Source organism: Ostrinia furnacalis, unplaced genomic scaffold, assembly GCF_004193835.3.
Source record: "Ostrinia furnacalis isolate ACB-3 unplaced genomic scaffold, ASM419383v2 OfSCF1286, whole genome shotgun sequence".
In the NCBI taxonomy this organism is placed as follows: Eukaryota; Metazoa; Arthropoda; class Insecta; order Lepidoptera; family Crambidae; genus Ostrinia; species Ostrinia furnacalis.
This window is the reverse complement of record NW_021131525.1, coordinates 25925-47881: the sequence shown is the minus strand read 5'-3', so window position 1 is coordinate 47881 and position 21957 is coordinate 25925. Positions and strand designations below refer to the sequence as shown.

Here is a 21957-nt window from a genome sequence, read left to right as displayed (position 1 = left end):
AGTAATTGGAAGAAAAAAAATCTATAAAAAATTAAAAAATCTCAAAAAAATTTTGGCCTCTTTTTTGTTGATAAAAATAGATCTACACTCGCGAGCAAAAGTATGGAATCACTTACATGAAGTTGTTTCCACGCGATCTTCTGTACTAACGAATTTGTTAGTAACAAAAAAAGTGGCACCATTTTAAAGATTGGACTTTTAACTTTAAGAAAGAAAGAAAGAAAGAAAAAATGTTTATTCAGTATCATCGACAATACACTTGCAATACTTAACATTATTTAATGAGAAGGTAATTACAATGATACTGAAAAGGTATCCACTCAGCATGATGTCGTAGCATCTCAGTAGATAATGCCACGACGCTGGTCTTCCGTGGACACCCAAACAGGGAGAGCACTACTGCGCACAACAATTGCTTATGAATCATGATACATAATTACTTTAAATTAATACCAAATTCATTTAAATTACACCAGTATTTTAAAAGATATCCCGGCTGATGTGAAGAAGTAAGGAAAAAGACATGTATGAACTGTTTGATATGTCGCGAGTTGCGGCCTATTTACTCCCTGTAAAAGTACGTGTTTACATCTCCGCTTCTTTTGACACTTTTTAACAAAACTCGCCTCCATTACTCGCCTTCCCATCGACATAAGTGCGAGCTAATTGAAAGCGTGCTTATCGGTGACCTGCCGTCAATTTCGAGTCTGTGGCAGGCCTTTTTGGAGTCAAATTATATTGCTTATATCTTAGACGAACTGTCCACTTGCTAACAGCTATCCTACGAACATTTCTGAGCTCTTGCTGGACGTCGATACCAGTCAGATGACGATTTCATAGAGAGGTGCACATAAAAAAACGGTCATCCCGCTGCGATGTGCACCGGCGCTGTTCAGAACATGGTCTCGGGATAAAGCCACCAGTCTCTCGAAAGCGTCTTAAAACTTTCCAAACCCAGGACTGGTTTATGTGGAGCTGTGTGACAGCCCGCTGGCAGAGCCCTTCTTGCAATAGTGCAACGATTTGTGCTGCTTCTGAAGGTGTAGAATCCCAGGTAAAGTGTCAAAAGAAGCGGAGATGTGTTTGGATTAACATGTGAAAGCAAAAATCCGAAAACACGTGCTTTTACAGGGAGTAAATAGGCCGCAACTCGCGACGTATCAAACAGTTCATACATGTCTTTTTCCTTACTTCTTTACATCAGCCGGGATATCTTTTTAAATACTGGTGTGATTTAAATGAATTTGGTATCAATTTAAAGTTAAAAGTCCAATCTTTAAAATGGTGCCACTTTTTTCGTTACTAACAAAATCGTTAGCACAGAAGATCGCGTGGAAACAACTTCATGTAAGTGATTCCATAGTTTTGCTCGCGAGTGTAGTTTCACCTAATTTCATATGTGCACTTTATCGTGACTCACACTGTATTAAATACATAATTGGATCTAATCAAGGATGACGAAAACAGAAGCTTTTACGATCGAGTCATTAACTGCTTAGCTGAAAGTTCTCCTGTTTTAAAAAAAATGTTGATTGGCTAGCTTTTTATTATTATTTGTTATTAGTAAATACCTAATTATTATTTTACTTTATTTTAGTATTGTCTCGGGCCTCGTGATTGCGATCAGCCACCCGGGCCCTTCCGGCCCAGTCCGACCCTGTATGTAAGCAATAGGTAAGTAGAAGTAGGTTCTAAGCAGATAGGACGCAGCTGCTTGCATAAAACATTGAACCCCCACGCCTGCCTGCTGGCTGAGACTACTAACATCATGAATAGCAATCTGGCTGAACCTTATTCGTTTTGCCAAGCAGAGTAGATACGTTTCCACCTGTACATAAAGTTAAGTAGGTACCTAACGTAGTTAGAAACAGTAAAATATTTAGTTAAAGTAAATAAGTCGGTACACATTTAGGTAAAAGCTAAAGCTTTTGTGTAAAATGAATACAGAATTCGGATTACTGGCACCTGATTTTATTCTCATTACTTAAGCTGTTAGCAAAATCTTAATTTTCCCTCTTACTGTAAAATCCAAATCAGTGCCATCTAGTCGATAGAGTACAGACTTGCTCAGAGATAGAAACAATGTTGTAATGTTACCGGTAATAATCGGTACCGGTGTCAATCTTCGTTTTTTTTTTAAGTCGTAGCTATATTCATTGCATTGCTTACATTTAGAAACACGGATGTGACAAGATGTCAGAAAGGAATGAAACGAAACGCGACATCAATCAAACAATCCAATATGGCCGAGTGCTTCGAAAGGGGTTGTTCGCGGCTTATTCCTCCCCAAATTTTAGTTATTTTAGTATATTTTTATTGAGATACGATTGTCTTACTATATTATGTAAGTCAATGCACCTAATGAAGACGTTTGCGTAAGTATAACATCGATAAGTGTGTTATTAACACAGGAATCCTTGACATAACGTTTTTGGGAAAGTTACCAGTGGCCTCTATTCACGTTATTACGACTTTATTTACAGGTATTCTGAAGATGCCAGTTAACCCTGTGTCTGAAACGAAAAAAGGAATCGAAAAATCTAAATTTTCGCTATCGTTAAACAGAAATAATGCTGTATGTGTGACTAACGAGAACAGAAAACTTGGAGATTCTAAAGAGAACATTGCTGTGAACAAACTAGCTGCTGGTGACAATAAGGAGAATAAGCCAGTGAAACGGCCGTTCAGGAACACCTACTTCAATACTCTAAGCGCAGCTAAAAGACTCAAACCTCTGATTGAAACATCAAAGTCAATAGGTTAGTTTCCAATAGGAATGATCCACATACTTTGGTAGTTCTTGTAATTAGCAACCGAATTGTTAAATTACAAGCCTCATTAGTTTATTATGAATAGCAAATCATGTTTCATAGTTTGCTAGAGTATTTACAGCTTATGAAATCTAAAAATGTAGAGAAAATAATAGTTTATGAAATTAAATGTTCTCGAAATAAATCAGTACGTCATATTGAATTAAAGTACGCTTTGTAACTTCTCAATAATTAACGTACAAATAATATCAGGAACATACAAATGATATAATATTTTTCATTGTCAACTTTCAGATAAACACGTCCCTGATCTAATAATACTAGAGCCCAAGCCTGCCAGCACTGCCATGTTGAATGGCCACCACCAGACGGAGAACCAGTATGGAGCGGCGCCGCGGAAGACTCCCATCGCCACTCTCTCCAACCTAGGAAACACTTGCTTTCTCAACAGTGTGCTTTATACATTACGGTGAGGAATATGTATAAAACGCGACTTCGTACATGTGGATCCCGTTTTACCCCCTTCATCTATCTTATGCGGTTTAGATTTTTTCATACAAATGTTTTTTCCTGCTAACTCCCGTTCCTGTGGGAATTTTGCAATATCCTGTTGTAACTGAGCTTTAAGTTTACTAAGGTACCTGCATACCAAATTTCAAGTGTCTAACTTAAGTGGTTTAGATTTTTCATACAAAAGGATTTTCCCGCTATTTCCTGTGGTATCCCCATGTATATTCCCGTGGGAATTTCGGGAATTCCTTTCTTAGTGCACCTCTACGGTACCTAAGCTACGTCCCTTCCAAATTACAAGTGCCTACGTTTAGCTGTTTAGGCTGTGTGTTGGTCTGTCAGTCAGTCAGTTTCTCCTTTTATATATTTAGAAGATAGATAGGCTACAGAATTAAATCCACCTGTAATGTTGGTAGTGACTTGTATGATGAGTCACTCAAAGTTGAGTCCATAGTAAGATCAACTGACTCAGTTTATTATAAGAATCATCAATCAAGTGTTTAGACAATAATCTTATGTCTGCTATAACCCATCGATCCCCAAGCAGACACATATGACTGTGTAACAATTGATTATTCAATGTCTCAATTTGCTGGCCTTGAAAAGTTAAACTTGTGCTCTCTTTTGATAATGTATTGATTGTACACAACTTTTCTACAATTTGATTATTACAGATTGAGATGTGTTAATTTAGTCTTAAAAACTCAATTTATTTTCAATTAATTGTAAACTTAGACAAACTGTATTTTTGAAATGCAACATTTTTTTTAAATAATGTTAAATTAAGTCACTTCTGTAATCGGATTCATTGCATCTCAATTACGCATAACTTACTGCTATTCTGCATAGTTTAACATCAACATACTTTTGTTTTTCATTTAGATATGCACCTCGATTCCTACACAACTTACACCACCTCGTATCGGACTTGGCCAGTCTAGAACAGAAGCTAGGAAGCATCCGCATGAAGAGTTCCTCTCTAGGCCGGAGTGCGGCAGGCCTAGCGTCTTCTGGAGCTCGGTCATGGAGCAGCAAAGATCTGCTCTCTCTCGGCCAAGCAGACAACAGCTCCGGAAAGAGTAAAATACAGGTGGGCCTTATCTAACTATAACACTGATAACAGATTGGGGTGTCTGATGTTTACGATAAGCTGACATTTTAATTCCTGGTTACCTAGTTTGATATGATCTCATATTTTTTAACAAATATTATCTTAAGTGTGAGATATTTAAATTAGAATCTTTTTACTGTATGCAAAAATGGCATATTATAATATTATTGTAACAACCACTGATTTGGATTAGCAAATCTAGTTTTGATGAACTGTTTTTATTTTATTTTATTAGGCATTCATAACTTGAAAGATTACAAACTGTCCATGAGTAGGGAAATCTCTAACACTGCTGTACCTCTGGAATTTTTTATTCCACAATTTTCTTCATAACTGCCTAGCTCGCATAAATATTTATAACTATGTATTTTGAAAACCTGTAAACCTTTGAAAAAGAGGCTGACAATAGTGTCTGAGTTTCTTGCGCTGCTTCTTCTCAGCACTGGCCTAATTATTGTCCTGAAGCAGTGGTAGGGTTAATACTGGGACGTGTAAAAGTGCTTTTTTTAAAGCCTACTTACAGAAATAAATGAGTTTTATTGAGTTTTGCCTGGCCCATTCGTTAGTTCGTTTCAGGCGAATCCACTGCTGGACAAAGGACTCCACCAAGGATTTCCACAAAGACCGGTCCTGCGCCGCTCGCATCCAGGCGCCTCCCGCGACCTTCACCAAATCGTCGGTCCACCTAGTGGGAGGAATGCCCACGCTACGTCTTCCGGCTCGTGGACAATATTCTATTTTAACAATACACAATGTTCCACAGATAGCAACGGAGAAGCTTCACGAGACATACTTCAGCATGCGAGCGGCGGAGAGCAAGTGCCTCAGCAGTAGTTCGGCCGACGCCAGCCCGGAACCCTTCGCGGCTGACGCCTTCCTTGCTGCGTTGAGGGACGTCAACTCCACCTTTGAAGGTACATAATTAACTGCAATCAACACCTCGTTCATCAATACCTGCTGCAATTATACTTCTTTTACCAACCACAAGAACAAACTGCCCCCCCTAGACAAAATGCACATTTTGATCGAATCGAAAATCGAATCCGTCTAAACTCCATACAAAATTATTGTCTTTTCAATTTGTCTACTAGACCCACTGTACTCGCACAAGCAGAAAGTTGAGGTTTAAAGTTATTTTTTTTTAATAATGGTAATAAATTTATTTTTTCTAAAATTACTCATGGTAAATATACTTGTGTTACGAGTGGGATTGCCACAATAGTTCAGCGGCGGGGTTTGAACCCGCGGTTCTAGTTCTCGAGTCGGCCAGTCCGACCTTCACCGTTCATCTATTGCCACTTCATGTATGTACCTATGTTCTTTTGATGTGGCCTGTGGCAAAGTTTCTGCCTAAGCTGTTTATTCTAAATCTGGGGGCACGGTAGTGCCCCCGCCAAGTCGAGCGCGAAGCAAACACTGCCGTACCATCCTTTACTGGAACCATTTCGCCGCATTTTCAGGCCCCTATTTGAGAACCTCTAGATAAGACCAGAACACAGAAATTTTCGTCATCTATAGTCTATCCAATACAGTGTGAGTCACGTTAAAGTGTACATATGAAAATAGATGAAACTAGACCTGTTTTTATCGACAAAAAAGAGGTCAAAAAATTTTTGAGATTTTTTTTTAATTTTTTATACAATTTTTTTTCTTCCAATTACTTATTGTAAAGAAAACGTAATAACTTTTAAAATAAGTGGTAGATCCTGATAAAATAAAAACAGTAATAATGCTAAATAATAGGCGATACTTAAAAAATACATAAAATACACAAAAAAGGCCAACAAATAATAAAAAATGATACTTTTTGAAAAAAATCTGCTTTAAAATTCGTGTTTTTTTGGTTATTTGATAAATTTCTCCAAAAAATGCCCCTATAACCGGTGGTTTTTATTACTTTGTATTATTCTCTATCGTATTACCTTCGTAAAACCAAAAATCGCATGTCTCTATCCCTATTACAACATTTGCTATGATCGTTTGAACAAAGGCCTGCCACAACATTTTTCTCCGCTACAGTTAGAGACAATTTTAATTTTAACTAAAATGCTTATTTTACTTTGAAATCTTTTGTTTTTATTTGAAATCTAACTTGTCTTTATCAAAATAACAAATCTAGAGCCATTTTCAGTTTCGTTGTTAACGAAGCGTTGAATGGCGCGCCCGGAGAGGCTTAGTTCAAACGATCATTGCAAACGTTGTGATAGGGATAGAGACATGCGATTTTTGGTTTTACGAAGGTAATACGATAGAGAATAATACAAAGCAATAAAAACCACCGGTTATAGGGGCATTTTTTGGAGAAATTTATCAAATAACCAAAAAAACACGAATTTAAAACAGATTTTTTTCAAAAAGTTTAATTTTTTATTATTTGTTGGCCTTTTTTTATGTATTTTATGTATTTTTTTAGTATTGCCTGTTATTTAGCATTATTACTGTTTTTATTTTATCAGGATATACCGCTTAGTTTAAAAGTTATTACGTTTTCTTTACAATAAGTAATTGCAAAAAAAAAAATTCTATAAAAATTTTTAAAAAAATCTCAAAAAAATTTTGACCTCTTTTTTGTCGATAAAAATAGGTCTAGTTTCATCTATTTTCATATGTACACTTTAACGTGACTCACACTGTATAGCTTGATTAGAATGACAGCTGCCATCAAAAGTAACGACATAACTTTGTAGTAGCGATCAATGAGAGCTAAATATTGGCGGACAAGAAATAATTCACGTCTGACCTACAAACAATATTTTCGACGACAGTGCTTCCAATAAAATTGTTAATTTTGTGTATATGCAGCGTTAAATTACACCAATAAGTAGTAATTCGAAATTATAAAAATCAAGCTAGAGTATTAACGACGTCTCTACAAGGTTATCTCGAGTTACAAAAATGTTAGTGTTGGGACATATCGACAAATGTCATATTAAACATATTTAACAAATTTTTTTTCTAACTAATTTTTTAACATATTTAAGTCAAGTTATACGTTTTTCTAAATTTTCACTATTAAAAACCAAAAAACATTTCATTCTTAAATAATCAAACATCGGAATTCAATCACCGGTAATTTTTTGGGTATTCATAGCATTGTTGCTCTAGAAGAGATGCCCACCGCCCTCTAGCGAGAGGAAAAAACCACTGAAGAACACTGATGATAATGACTACGACTTAGGTTGTACACCCTTGACATGAATTTTAAATTTTACTGTCTTTAAATTTAAATCATAATTGTCGTTTTTATGAAGAAAAATTGGGTGCATTTTTTTTATATCATTTTTTCGAAAACTTATCGATACATCTATGTGAACCGTACGAAACATACTCAGCACTAATCACATTCGTTTGACAGCCGTCATTCTAATCAAGCTATATTGGATAGACTATAGTAAGCTGTAATCACATACTTAAAATCCAAAATTTCAAGTCTGTAGGTCATTTAGTTCCGAAGTTATGCGAAAGCAAAGTTTCGCATTTACGACACTCACTCACTCACTGATGATCATCAAAATAGAACTAGTACTTCCCATCGACTCAGAGAGCTGAAATTTGGTACAGAGAATTTGGTAAACATTAACTATAATAATAAAGAAATCGCAGTAAGGAACCAAAGACTTGGCACGACTTTGTCTAGATTTCATTACTTTTTAGAGATAAACAAGCAGCGCCATCGAGACTTGGCTAGTTTTTTACAGAATGTTTTTAGTGGGTAGATTTTACTTCTTAGAAACCTTTGTTTCAAAATGACTAAAAACTTTGAATTTCTGGTATATCTCTTTTAATTTATTGTATTCTATGTACTAATATACCTATTATTGTTTCATTGCGCAGGCAACCGCCAACAAGACGCGCACGAGCTGCTAGTGTGCATACTAGACAACATCCGCGAGACGTGTCGAGCGCTTAGCACACGCGCCGCACGATTGCAGCTACACGAAAATGGCGACAGGTTAGCATTATTTATTCATTTTCTTAGTTCAGCCACGGTAATACTATGGTCCGCCCCCTTAGACGATGTACAGATGACAGTACATCAAGTTCTGTGACATCTTATTCAGTTATAATGAGGGCTATCGTTTTTATACTTAACAGTTGGCACCCCTGGCGATTGACAGGACCTTACTCTACAGTGGCGCCATCTTGATGAGTGCAAATGCGATAGTCCTCCTACCATTTTAGCGCTCACAAGTTGGTGCCGCCACTGTCTTCGCTACTAGCAAGTGACAGGACCTTACTCTACAGTGGCGCTAACTGGTGAGCGCTAAAACGATAGCCCTCATTGGGTCAATTTTGCAACAAAACTGTATAGTCTGATGTGTTTGCTGTCCTTTGTACCATTCTAGACCAGGGGTCTCCAAACTTGGGGCCATAATTTTTTTTTCGGTTTGTTGCTAGGGCCATAACATTTTTTTAATTTTTCTGCCTCCTATGCAAACATAGGCTTAGTCTTAAGCTGTCGCGGGCCGGATTGATGACAGTGGCGGGCCGTAGTTTGGAGACCCCTGTTCTAGATCATTCAATTTCACAGCTACTTCACAGAACTTAGTTATTGCAGAGTAAAAATCAAAATCAAAATCAAAAAATATTTATTCAGTTTAGACCACAAGTGGCACTTATGAAATTGTTATGGCAAAGTTTTGCATATTGAAACTAAGTAATATTCATCTTCCAGCAACGGCATCGGCCGCCAGCCTAGCTTAGACGGCGACGGCGGGAAGCCAACCCTCGGCAACCTTCGCAAGTCCTGGAAGAAACGCAAAGAAGTGCTCGCTAGTGAGAAGAAAAACTCCCCTACGGAAGAGAAGAGCGCAGCGCCTGCCGACCCTGAGAGGGATGAGAGGTCGAGGCCTGGCTGGGACTTCGTGGCTGATGACTTTGAAGGTACGTAGTAAGAACTATAGTCTGGTCTGTGAGCACGTAGAATTTTCGCGATGTCGCGACTATGCGACGGGCGCCCGCAGTGAGTGTGCGAGCGCGACAGCAACATAATTACACGCGAGCTATAAGGATGGGTAGCTTGGGGTCATTGGACAAAATTCTACGTGCTCACAGACCGGGCTTTATCACTATATTTGCGTTTACTAGTTGACGCTACTGGTGACCAAAGGTCCTGTCAGTTGACGCCACATAAGCTACTTTCACTAAAGTCCGGTCGGCGAGCACAGAATTTCATCCAATGACCCCAAGCTACCCATCCTTATCGCTCGCGCGTGATTATATTGCTGTTGCGACTGCGGTGGGCGGCCGCAGTGAGTGTGCGAGCGCGACAGCAATTTATGCACGAGCGATAAGGATGGGTAGCTTGGGGTCATTGGACGAAATCCTATCTGCTCGGCGACCGGAATTTAGCTAGTGGTTAAGAAAACGCAGTGCTCTCTCAGAAGAGAAGAGCGCAGCGCCTGCCGACCCTGAGAGGGACGAGAGGTCGAGGCCTGGCTGGGACTTCGTGGCTGATGACTTTGAAGGTACGTAGTAAGAACTATAGTCTGGTCTGTGAGCACGTAGAATTTTCGCGATGTCGCGACTATGCGACGGGCGCCCGCAGTGGGTGTGCGAGCGCGACAGCAACATAATTACACGCGAGCTATAAGGATGGGTAGCTTGGGGTCATTGGACAAAATTCTACGTGCTCACAGACCGGGCTTTATCACCATATTTGCGTTCACTAGTGGACGCCACTGGTGACCAAAGGTCCTGTTACTAGTTGGCGCCACATAAGCTACTTTCACTAAAGTCCGGTCGCCGAGCAGATTTCGTCCAATGACCCCAAGCTACCCATCCTTATCGCTCGCGCGTGATTATATTGCTGTTGCGACTGCGATGGGCGGCCGCAGTGAGTGTGCGAGCGCTATAGCAATTTTATGCGCGAGCGATAAGAATGGGTAGCTTGGGGTCATTGGACGAAATCCTATCTGCTCAGCGACTGGAATTTAGCTAGTGGTTAAGAAAACGCAGTGCTCTCTCAGAAGAGAAGAGCGCAGCGTCTGCCAACCCTGAGAGGGACGAGAGATCGAGGCCTGGCTGGGACTTCGTGGCTGATGACTTTGAAGGTACGTACGTAGTATGAACTATAGTCTGGTCTGTGAGCACGTAGAATTTTCGCGATGTCACGACTATGCGACGTGCGAGCGCGACAGCAACATAATTACACGCGAGCGATAAGGATGGGTAGCTTGGGGTCATTGGACGAAATTCTACGTGCTCACAGACCGGGCTTTATCACCATATTTGCGTTCACTAGTTGACGCCACTGGTGACCAAAGGTCCTGTCACTCGCCTTACTAGTTGGCGCCACATAAGCTACTTTCACTAAAGTCCGGTTGCCGAGCAGATTTCGTCCAATGACCCCAAGCTACCCATCCTTATCGCTCGCGCGTGATTATATTGCTGTCGCGACTGTGCAATGGGCGGCCGCAGTGAGTGTGCGAGCGCGACAGCAATTTATGCGCGAGCTATAAGGATGGGTAGCTTGGGGTCATTGGACGAAATCCTATCTGCTCGGCGACCGGAATTTAGCTAGTCGTTAAGAAAACGCAGTACTCTCTCAGAAGAGAAGAGCGTAGCGCCTGCCGACCCTGAGAGTTCGTGGCTGACGACTTTGAAGGTATGTAATTGCTATTTTTAATGCAGACTATACAAGCGACTGAACTCCGAATACCACGGCCATTAAGTTTACATTGTTCACATTTACAGAGTAAACTAACTTTTTTTTATCTTATTCTTCAATCCCACCTATGATGATCTGACATTGATGGCTGGGGTCTACAGTCTGAACTGATTCCAAAACGGACCGAGGACCCGCGCGAGTTTAAGCGGAGGCCCTAGGGCCTAAGTGACTCGCAATGAAGTGGAAATCTAGTCTTACCTACACTCAAATATATTTTTTCCAAGCATGATGGTACTAAGGCCCGTTTTCCACCAAGGCGCAGCGGAGACGTGACTCGAACAACCAATCGGATTTCATTCTCCAATAATTAATGAAATCTGATTGGTTATTCAATCCACATGTCCGTTCCGCTTCGCCTTAGTGGAAACCGGGCCTAACTGATCTTCATCATCATTTCAGCCATAGGACGTCCACTGCTGAACATAGAATAAAGACCCTATGTACAACATGAATGGAATGCAATTAAGATATTGACTATTGACTAATAGGCTTCCCCCAATGCTTTCCACATTGATCGATTGGTAGCGGCCTGCGCCCAGCGCTTCCCTGCTACCTTTATGATGTCGTCGGTCCACTTTATCATGGTTATTATGTTGTCGCAGGCATGATGGTGGTCCGCACGATGTGCCTGGAATGCGAGACAGTCACGGAGAAGTCTCAAGCCGTGTGCGAGTTATGCGTGCCGGTAGGCGACGACGACGCCGACGACGAGCCCTTCCGCGCCGCCTGCCTGTCCAGCGAGTACCTGCGCGACCAGAACAAGGTAACACAGACTTCTAAAGCCCGGTCCGTGAGCACGTAGAATTTTTTCCAATGACCCCAAGCTACCCATCCTTATCGCTCGCGCGTAATTATGTTGCTGTCGCTCTCGCACACTCACTGCGGGCGCCCGTCGCACAGTCGCGTCAGCAATATAATTACGCGCGAGCGATAAGGATGGGTAGCTTGGGGTCATTGGACAAAATTCTACGTGCTCACAGACCGGGCTTTAAAAAGAAAAGGAATTTATTCAATGCAAGTACAAAATAAAATAACCAGGCCTGTTCATCTCCCCGAGTGGGCATCGAAAACAAAACACGCGCGGGGTACCATCCACAAGAGATTCACGAGCGAGTAGTGAGTGACGCGTCGCTTGCCTCTCCAGCTAGTACCTGCGCGACCAGAACAAGGTGATAATGTTACTATGACTATGATGATAGGGAGTATTCTTAATGCTCTCATAGGCACATTGCATCTGTGCGACCAGAACAAGGTAAGTGTTACTTCGATAGTGAGTGTAGTGGAAGTTATTAAATGAAAAGAGTGGACTGTATAAAATTAGTTGTCTATTCGGTATAAATTTACAATGATGTTGAGACTGTTTAGTGCAAAGTCGTTGAAGAGAGTGCGTCAGGATCGTCTTCTTCTATGTTCGCTCGCGAACCGAACATTGCTCGTTCGTTCGCCGAACGCTCGCCGCTCCCTCCGGTCACGCCGCCCGCGGGCAATGTCCGTGAGTAGACAGTAAGGCTGTTATGATGATAGGGAGACGCTCACAATACTTACTTTTCTCGTAGGTATAACTACAGAGTGCCTGTGCGACCAGCAGGGTTGCATGATTTAAATCAAGTTGATTTAAATCATGATTTAAATCACGATTTTTATTACATGATTTTTTTAATAAAAATCATTGATTTAAATCAATGACCGAAAATGGAATTAATGAAAAGCTGGGAGTTAAGAGCCATTTCACAAAAATATTCCGCGCGAATTTAGGTAAAAGCTGTCAACGCAACGTCAAAAGAGTAAAAAGAACGCTGAAATGGACAAAAAAATCTTGAGCCGTGACCGTATTAAGACTTGATTTAAGTTATTAATTTTAAGGTAGAATGAGGTATTCAAACTTGATTTAAGTTATTAATTGTAAGGTAGAATGAGGTATTCAAACTTGATTAATTAATTTAAATTTTTAATAGAGTTTATTAAGTCTTATATTTCGATTCATAATGAAACACGAATAGGTATAATATGTAAAATATATATTAAGTACAAAATAAAGACAGTCACATAGTGAAAAATAAATCTGCCCCCTTACAGCTCCATCATCGGACCCTGGATACAGGACTTTGAAAATGAGTCTGCGGCAATTTTTTCGTAAAATGGTTGTGGTAGATAGGGCACTGTGAATTAAGCAAAAGAGTTTTAGTAAATCCGTTTCATTAGTGGTCAACAACAAGGATTGACCTATCTTTTGCAGTTATTAAATAATCTCTGGGTGTTGCTTAAGATAGTAATTCATGCTTCCAAAATCTTAGGAATTCGCACGAAAATGTAAAATGGCTCTTAATATTAATCAACTGTAATGTTCGAAAACAATGTTAATATTAGGTGTTAATGTATGAAATTGTTGTTTTGTATGGAGAATCTGAAAAATTTAATTTTTCCATACAATCACATTTGCGATCTTTCAGATAACCACATAATTAATTTTTTTTGGCGGTGTTGCCTTCTCCATACATCAATTCTACGTTAATAAAAATGTATTCCGTAAGAAAAACTAAAGAAATGATCGCAGAACCTAATAAAAATAAAAAAATGATTGATTTTTTGATTAAAATAAAAAAATTGTGATTCTTATCCACCCTGGCGACCAGAACAAGGTAACTGATTGGACTGGAAGGATTGTGCATCGCCCCGAGTAGGCATCAAAAACAAAACACGCGCGGTGTACCCGCCGATCGGTTTTAGATTATCATCTTTCGCGCGCTGTCAACTGCAAGGCGAGACGTTTACGGAGCGGATAAGTGTGCGTGCGTTGCGGTATGGAGTTTCATAAGAATACTGACTGCCTCGAGGTGATACGGTTACGATCCCTTTCCGGGTTGATAAGTGCGCTAGGTCCTTTATAGTGTTCGGGAAATACAGCAGCAAACAACGAATTCTAGTCCCTAGCTGTTTGCATTGTAAAAGAGTTATCGAATCGCTTAGTGCGAGCTGGTGGAATGTCGACAATATAGGAATGGTACGCTAGCCTGCGTCTAATTCCCCGGTGAAAAAAAGGGGCTGGTGGAATTCCACCAGGTCGTATAATTCTTTTTTTTTGTGATTTTAGTTAACAAATCAGGTGTTGCAGCGTTCAGTTCAGATAGAATACTATCTGAGTAACTTATAAACGTTTTCTTTTTTACAGTACTGGTGCGAACGATGCCTCCGCTACAACGAGGCGAGACGGAGCGTCGCCTACTCGCGTCTCCCGCGACTACTAGTGCTGCAACTGAAGCGGTTCAGCGGCGGCATGGAGAAGATCACGCGTCACGCGCCCACGCCGCTGCTCATGCCTTGCTTCTGCGAGCCTTGTGCTCGCCGGCTGCCCGAGCAGCAGCCGCAACACAGGTATATACAGACAGGTCTAAAGTCCAGTCGCCGAGCACGTAGAACTTCGTCGTACCAGGCTTTAGTCGCAACATAGTTACATAAAGACAGGTCACAATATCTGAAGCGGTTCAGCGGCGGCATGGAGAGGATCACGCGTCACGCGCCCACGCCGCTGCTCATGCCTTGCTTCTGCGAGCCCTGCGCTCGCCGGCTGCCGGAGCAGCAGCCGCAACACAGGTACAGATAAACAGGTCTAAAGTCCGGTCGCCGAGCACGTAGAATTTCATCCAATGACCCCAAGCTATATTCTTATCGCTCGCGCGTAATTATGTTGCTGTCGCGCTCGCACACTCACTGCGGCCGCCCGTCGCACAGTCGCGACAGCAATTACGCGCGAGCGATAAGGATGGGTAGTTTGGGGTCATTAGATGAAATTCTACGTGCTCGGTGACCGGGCTTTAGTCGCAACACAGTTACATAAAGACGGGTCACAATATCTGAAGCGGTTCAGCGGCGGCATGGAGAAGATCACGCGTCACGCGCCCACGCCGCTGCTCATGCCTTGCTTCTGCGAGCCCTGTGCTCGCCGGCTGCCGGAGCAACAGCCGCAACACAGGTACAGATAAACTGGTCTAAAGTCCGGTCGCCGAGCACGTAGAATTTCGTCCAATGACCCCAAGCTCGCTCGCGCGTAATTATGTTGCTGTCGCGCTCGCACACTCACTGCGGCCGCCAGTCGCACAGTCGCGACAGCAATATAATTACGCGCGAGCGATAAGGATGGGTAGATTGGGGTCATTGGACAAAATTCTACGTGCTCACGGACCAGGCTTTAGACAGGGTTAGTCGCATCATAGGTACAGATAAACATGACTGGTCGCATCATAGGTACAGATAGGGCTAGTCGCAACACAGGTACCTACATAAAGACAGGTCACAATATCTGAAGCGGTTCAGCGGCGGCATGGAGAAGATCACGCGTCACGCGCCCACGCCGCTGCTCATGCCTTGCTTCTGCGAGCCCTGCGCTCGCCGGCTGCCGGAGCAGCAGCCGCAACACAGGTACATATAGACAGGGCTAAATTCCGGTCGTCGAGCACGTAAAATTTCGTCCAATGATCCCAAACTACCCATCATTATCGCTCGCGCGTAATTATATTGCTGTCGCGACTGTGCGACGGGCGGCCGCAGTGAGTGTAAGACTGATTTGACTGATAAAATAAAACTGATTTTTCAATTAATTTAGTTCATAATCTAACCCAAGTGCTCCAGATATTAATCAACCACTATACACCTTCCAGATACATCCTATGGGGCGTGATAATGCACCTGGGGCAGACGCTAACCGGCGGCCATTATGTAGCATACGCACGAGACTCGCCCGCCGAACCAGCTTGTCGCCGCCAAGCGCCGCCGGATCACGCTGCGCCGCCCACTACGTCTGGGTAAGAAGATTGCAACTTTATGTATAGTGGGATAAGGTTTAAAGCAGTGTTTTTCAACCTTTTTCATAACACGACCCCCCCTAGTATGAAAAAATTTTTGGCGACCCCCCGACCGTTCGCTTTTTTTTCATGCATTTTATAATGTTGCAAAGATGTTTGTAGGGACCGAATACTTCAATCCATAGAACATTTGCATAATTAGATTTGGGATTAATCTGTCTTGAAAATATATTTTTTTTTACTGAAGTAGTTTTTACGACCTCTCGCGACCCCCCTATAGAGGCGCGACCCATAGGTTGAAAAACACTGGTTTAAAGTGACAGCTAGTCAACCCACAAGGTGGACCGCCGACCTGATTAAGGTAGCAGAAGGACGCTGGACGCAGGCCGCTACCAAACCGTGCGATGTGGAAGTCATTGGGGAAGGCCTATGTTCAGCAGTGGACGTCCTGTGGCTGAAATGATGATGATGATGACAGCTAAAGCTTGGTCCGTGAGCACGTAGAATCCCGTCCAATGACCTCAAGCTACCCATCCTTATCGCTCCCGCGTAATTATATTGCTGTCGCGACTGTGCGACGCGCGCCCGTAGTGAGTGTGCGAGCGCAACAGCAACATAATTACGTGCGAGCGACAAGGATGGGCAGCTTGGGGTCATTGGACGAGATTCTACGTGCTCACGAACCAGGCTTTAGTCACCGCTAAGATGGCCGCTACCTCCAGGTAAGGGGATTGCACTTGTATGTAAAGCGAGGGTAGGGTTAAAGTGGCAGACGCTGACCGGTGATCACTATGTAGTGTGACTTGCCACGTCGGGGTAAGGAGAATGTAAAGCGATGTTAAGTTCAAAATAGCAGACAGACATACGAGGCTGTTCATAAGGTCGAATATAGCGAAGAAACCTTCATGTATAGAATAGTAAGGTACAAAGTATCAGACAAATATGTCGCGCTGTACATTACCTTTTGAGTAAGGTTCACAGTGCCCATCAACGTTTATAATTTACTAGCTTTCCGCCCGCGGCTTCGCCCGCGTGGAATTTTGTCTGTCACAGAAAAACTTTATCGCGCGCGTCCCTGTTTCAAAAACCGGGATAAAAACTATCCTATGTTCTTTCCCGGGACTCAAACTATCTCTATGCCAAATTTCATCAAAATCGGTTGCGAGGTTTAAGCGGGAAAGCGTAACAGACAGACAGACAGACAGACAGAGTTACTTTCGCATTTATAATATTAGTTGGGATACCTTATTTTCAGCTGTGTAAGGTTCAAAATGAGAGTCAACCACAGTAAAAGCTTTTGTCAATTAGCTTGCAACCTCGTTCATCACATCAAAACCCCTTGTAATCAAAATAATCCGTCAAGACAACAACGCGACATCGTGAATCCTCATTTATTTTTACGATAGACTAGACGTCAGGGGCTTCCACGTAGGGTTGCCAACTTTTCTTTCAAAATATAAAGTATATCAGAGGTCGGAGAAGGAAAACAGACAGTATTAAAAAAAAAACAAACAGTATAGCTCTACAACGCGTACTTAAATGTGGTGTTGGGCATTTACTTTTAAAAATATCTATGAATACTAGTGATGCTAGCTGAAAACAGTATTTTGTATACTTTATTTTTGTTCAACAGTAAAAAGTATAATTTAGTGAAAAACAGTATAATACTGTTCAAAACAGTATAGTTGGCAACCCTACTTCCACGATACCACGCTTATCGTACCTTCACTTGTCGCGTTACCAAGAAGCACAGTATCGGCCGTCCGTTAGTCAGATTCGATTATCACCAAATAGATAATGTTACTGACACAACAGCTCTATACTCCTTATGTTAAAGTAAAAAAAACAATGCTTATAATCAAATTCACGCCCGTGTTTACACGAACCAATCACAGAGCTCTATTCAACGCTGTGCGTTCGATGCTGCTTCACTTAAGCAAGCATCGTTTGTGAATACAGGTTTTAGTCTCATTTTTCACTTACTGAGAAAACCCAAAGTCCCCTTACGTATCTAGATGTCACGTACAGAGCATGTGCAAAGTTGTGTCATAAAATATTGTAAATAGGTGCTATTTTTCAATAAAACTGTTTAATGTGCTGGCGACTGTACTTTTTACCTTTTGACAGCTCGGTCTAGTCTTATCCTGATTGATAGACTTGTCATTGATAAAAATAATCTAATACATTCTTATTTATTTGACAGACCATAAAGTAGGTGCGAACTGGTTTCCTTGCCAGTTTTTTAATCATTTGTCCGATTACAATATCTTATCATGAGTATAAAATTTAATAAAATTAGTTCATCACGACGCAAAACATGATACGTAATAGGTACCTATGCTAGATCACGCAGTTTTTATCAGATCGTACGTGATTGTTTAACCTTTATTTTTTATGGCAGTGTTGCATTTTAATCGTGAATGATATCTGCCTGTGTTAGACCACACCATACTTTTTAATAAACATCTCCAACAGATATATTCTTACCTAACTTTTTTTTCTCTGATCCGGTTGCATGAATATTTGTTAGAAACTCGTCAGATAGCCAACCTTCACTTGTTAGGATAACTCACTGAATCTTTGTGAACAGGGAAACTGACATTTAAGGCTGGGTTGCACCATTTTATTTTAACTCTAACAAACGTCAATAGTCTCAAACTCAATACAAATAACTCCAGTTCTGGTCATAGTCACGGTTGAAATAAGGTGGTGCAACTCAGAGTTTTCAGTATAATATGCGTAGATCAAGACATTCAAATTCATCTCTAACCTTAGCCATTCAAATTCCAGATTCATGCGAACGCTGTTCAACCGGCCTCGCCCGCCGCCGGCCGGTTGCGCGGCTAAAGAATGCTGCGTGCCTAGACCTCGGAGCGAAGCGTGCTGGCTGGCCTGCGACGACGAACTAGTCAAACCCATCTCCAACGAGGAGTTCGAGGATTTACTCTCCGCGGAACCCAAAATGAGGTCCGCGGCAACACCATACCTACTCTTCTACGTCAAAAGCGAAGTCGGCTAGTGACCGCCGCACGCGTTGCGGCCGCGAAACGCTCGCTACTTCAGCAAACGGTACTTTGGCGTCTTCATGTATTCATTTGACTATTGATTGGTGTAGCGAAGTCGATTTTTGATGTCACCAGTGACTTGGATTTTGTATTTTATGGTAAAACATTTGCCTGTTTTTGGTTTTGGAGACACGTACAAAATGAATCGATTAGAAATATATTTTTAAAAGATCGCTAACAAAATGTGTAATGATTGTTTTAGTCTGGTGTATGTAATTGACAATTGATTTATCATTGTCTATTGGTCACAAGTTTTCATGTTTATTGTAATTATATGAAATTCAAAAATCGACTCGCTGGCATAAGTGATATTACATTGGCAGCGGGTATCGCGCGTTTGGTGTCACGTGGAACAAACGATTGTATTGCTGTGTAAAATAAAATTGCTGTAGTAACTAAACTACGGTTTAACGTCCGTATTGCCTTGTATAAACAGAACGGCTAGCAGGTCCAAGTGAATATCTACCAGTGTTGTTCAAACCATACAGGTCTTATGACAAAGATCGTTATACGTCGTACGATTAAGGTGCTCGATATTGAAGCTATACGGTCCCTTTGTACTACGTCAACGTAACTTAAATACATTCGATTTAACATCGATTCTAATCTAGAGATTTATAATTCGAGTTGATCAGAATCGCAGATTATTGCAGTACTCTCACTAAATAGACACGAAAATACGACCCACTAAGGACATCTTACCATGAAATTTCGTTGTGACGAATGCCATTGGTCAATAGACTCACTGTTACACTTCTGCACCAATATCTCAATAATCTGCAATTATGAAACTGCTCGCATTATAAAATCAACTAACCTATCTTCAGTAGCTTCTTGGTTTCTTCTAAAGCCTGGTCCGTGAGCACGTAGAATCCCGTCCAATGACCCCAAGCTACCCATCCCACACTCACTGCGGGCGACCGTCGCACAGTCGCGACAGCAACATAATTACGAGCGAGCGATAGGGATGGGTAGCTTGGGGTCATTGGACGGGATTCTACGTGCTCACGGACCAGGCTTTAACACCTTTTAAAATGTCGAAATTGTTCCTAGAATGTTCTAAGGCGGTTCCCAGTGAACATGGAGTATTATTTCACACCGTCTAATCTATTAGATTGTAACTTAGCTCTTTCGTTCTTTCATTTAGACGCTTAAAAGACAAACCTAGATGTAGGCACAAACTAATAATGTGTGTCAGCCTGACGTGATATTATGAACGTAGCTAAAGTATATTATATGTATATGAAAAATAGTATTTAGATATCGATCAAATATATTGTAAAGTATAACAAGCGTTCGAGATATTTTCACTCGTTACGATCTGACAATATGGACTCTTAAATAGTTTGGATATATCTTCTGATGTATACTGATTGTATATTTGACGTTTAGCCTGTTACTGCGTGAAATATTATATGAGATGTATATTGCGGCGTGAAGCATAAAATATTATATTCTGGCCTAAACTATATGGCTCGATTCTGAGATTTCAATTATCTATTACTAAAGCCCGGTCTGTGAGCACGTAGAATATTTATCCAATGACCCCAAGCTACCCATCCTTATCGCTCGCGCGTAATAATATTGCTGTCGCGACTGTGCGACGGGCGCCCGCAGTGAGTGTGCAAGCGCAACAGCAACATAATTACGCGCGAGCAATAATAATGGGTAGCTTGGGGTCATTGGACAAAATTCTACGTGCTCGCAGACCAGACTATAACTAAATATAAGTATTTGTCTCTTTTTAGTCTTAGTACACAAAATATACAAGATGACTGTAAAACAAAGCTGTCAACTATTTTTTACAGTTTTATGTGTTATTTGTGCAATATAATTGTGAATATATTTCAGTCTAATTATAGATAATTTTAGATAGAATTTACACTCGAATGACAAATCATTAAGATAAGTTGGATAATTTACCCTGCTAAGATTCTAAAGAACAAAGAGGTATTATAGTTTTAGATATAAAATCTTAGGATCGAGCCCGTTGTCTGTTTGTCGCATAGTTCCAATCTAAATACGATGTTATCGACCAATGAATATAGAAAACAATATTTTTCCTCAACGTTAGATTACACTATCGAATTTTATTACCAGTAATTTATTTAATGTTAACCCTTTTTTGCGATATGTTAATGTTCGACCTTTATGTGACAAAACGCACATGTAGTTACTTTACTTAGTTTAGAATTCAATGAGACTACAACGATACAGTGCTTGCTACGAGATACGACTGCTTTCTTTAAAATTTTTAATACTCTGCGAATAAGAATTTATTATTATTGTGCATCTATGAAAACTTTTGTTCTAAACAACCTCAATACTATTTTTGTACATGGCAGCTAAATTACTGTGTAAATTATTTATTGATACTTTTTTTTAATTTTATACAATAGCCCCTGATTTTCGCAGGCAATAAACAAAAATGTGCAACTATTTTATAAAATTGTAAATAACCAATCATCTCAAATTGTATTTATAAATACTAACTTTTCTATGCGTGTCTTCAAATCAACTCTCAATATTGCCTGCTGAAATCTAAACTCTATCGCTAATAGAGGGTTAATAAATTAAAAAGTTGAAATTGTAATTTTTTATTTTAGGTGCATCTAGGTGTAGCATACACACAAATCGTGCACATTCGGTAATATTAAAATGACCAATGGTTTTGAAGTACGAAGATGTTAACTTTCATTTTGTATTGTGATAACTATTAAAAAAAAACACCAACAAAAATAATATACAAAATTAATGATTGCATGAATTTGAATATTTTCAGTGGTTCTTTTCAGAGGAACTATGTATTGATATTTGATACTAAATGACACCAGTTCTAAATACTTACAATTTAGCCCCATAAATAAATGTTCAACTTGTGGCTTGAAATCCGTCATATTATAGTTGATTTTTCATAGATATAAAGAAGTGTTCTAGTATGAATTATACATGTAGTTATTGGCAGTAGCCACCGAGGAGATCGAATGTGCACGATATAAATTTCCTTATGAGTAAAACGCGGCGATACTGT

At 40.7% G+C, this 21957-nt stretch overlaps 1 protein-coding gene across 1 annotated transcript; it reads left to right on the top strand.

Annotated features, from left to right (window-relative positions):
* The first annotated feature begins 2227 nt into the window (after positions 1-2227).
* Positions 2228-20362, top strand: Usp1 (ubiquitin specific protease 1). The gene is made up of 12 exons (XM_028303763.1): positions 2228-2375; positions 2484-2759; positions 3066-3240; positions 4164-4371; positions 5156-5306; positions 8227-8344; positions 9068-9276; positions 11665-11825; positions 14232-14434; positions 15718-15861; positions 18652-19774; positions 19950-20362. Exons 2-11 carry the CDS (start codon positions 2495-2497, stop codon positions 18878-18880), a joined length of 1863 nt encoding a protein of 620 aa, XP_028159564.1. The 5' UTR covers positions 2228-2375; positions 2484-2494; the 3' UTR covers positions 18881-19774; positions 19950-20362.
* Positions 20363-21957: the final 1595 nt, after the last annotated feature.

Excerpts from the sequence above, each read along its gene's own strand:
- Usp1 (XM_028303763.1), top strand. The coding sequence starts at position 2,495 with ATGCCAGTTAACCCTGTGTCTGAAACGAAAAAAGGAATCGAAAAATCT. Across the intron at positions 9,277-11,664 it reads CGTGGCTGATGACTTTGAAG|GCATGATGGTGGTCCGCACG; the intron begins GTACGTAGTAAG and ends ATGTTGTCGCAG. Across the intron at positions 14,435-15,717 it reads GAGCAGCAGCCGCAACACAG|ATACATCCTATGGGGCGTGA; the intron begins GTATATACAGAC and ends TACACCTTCCAG.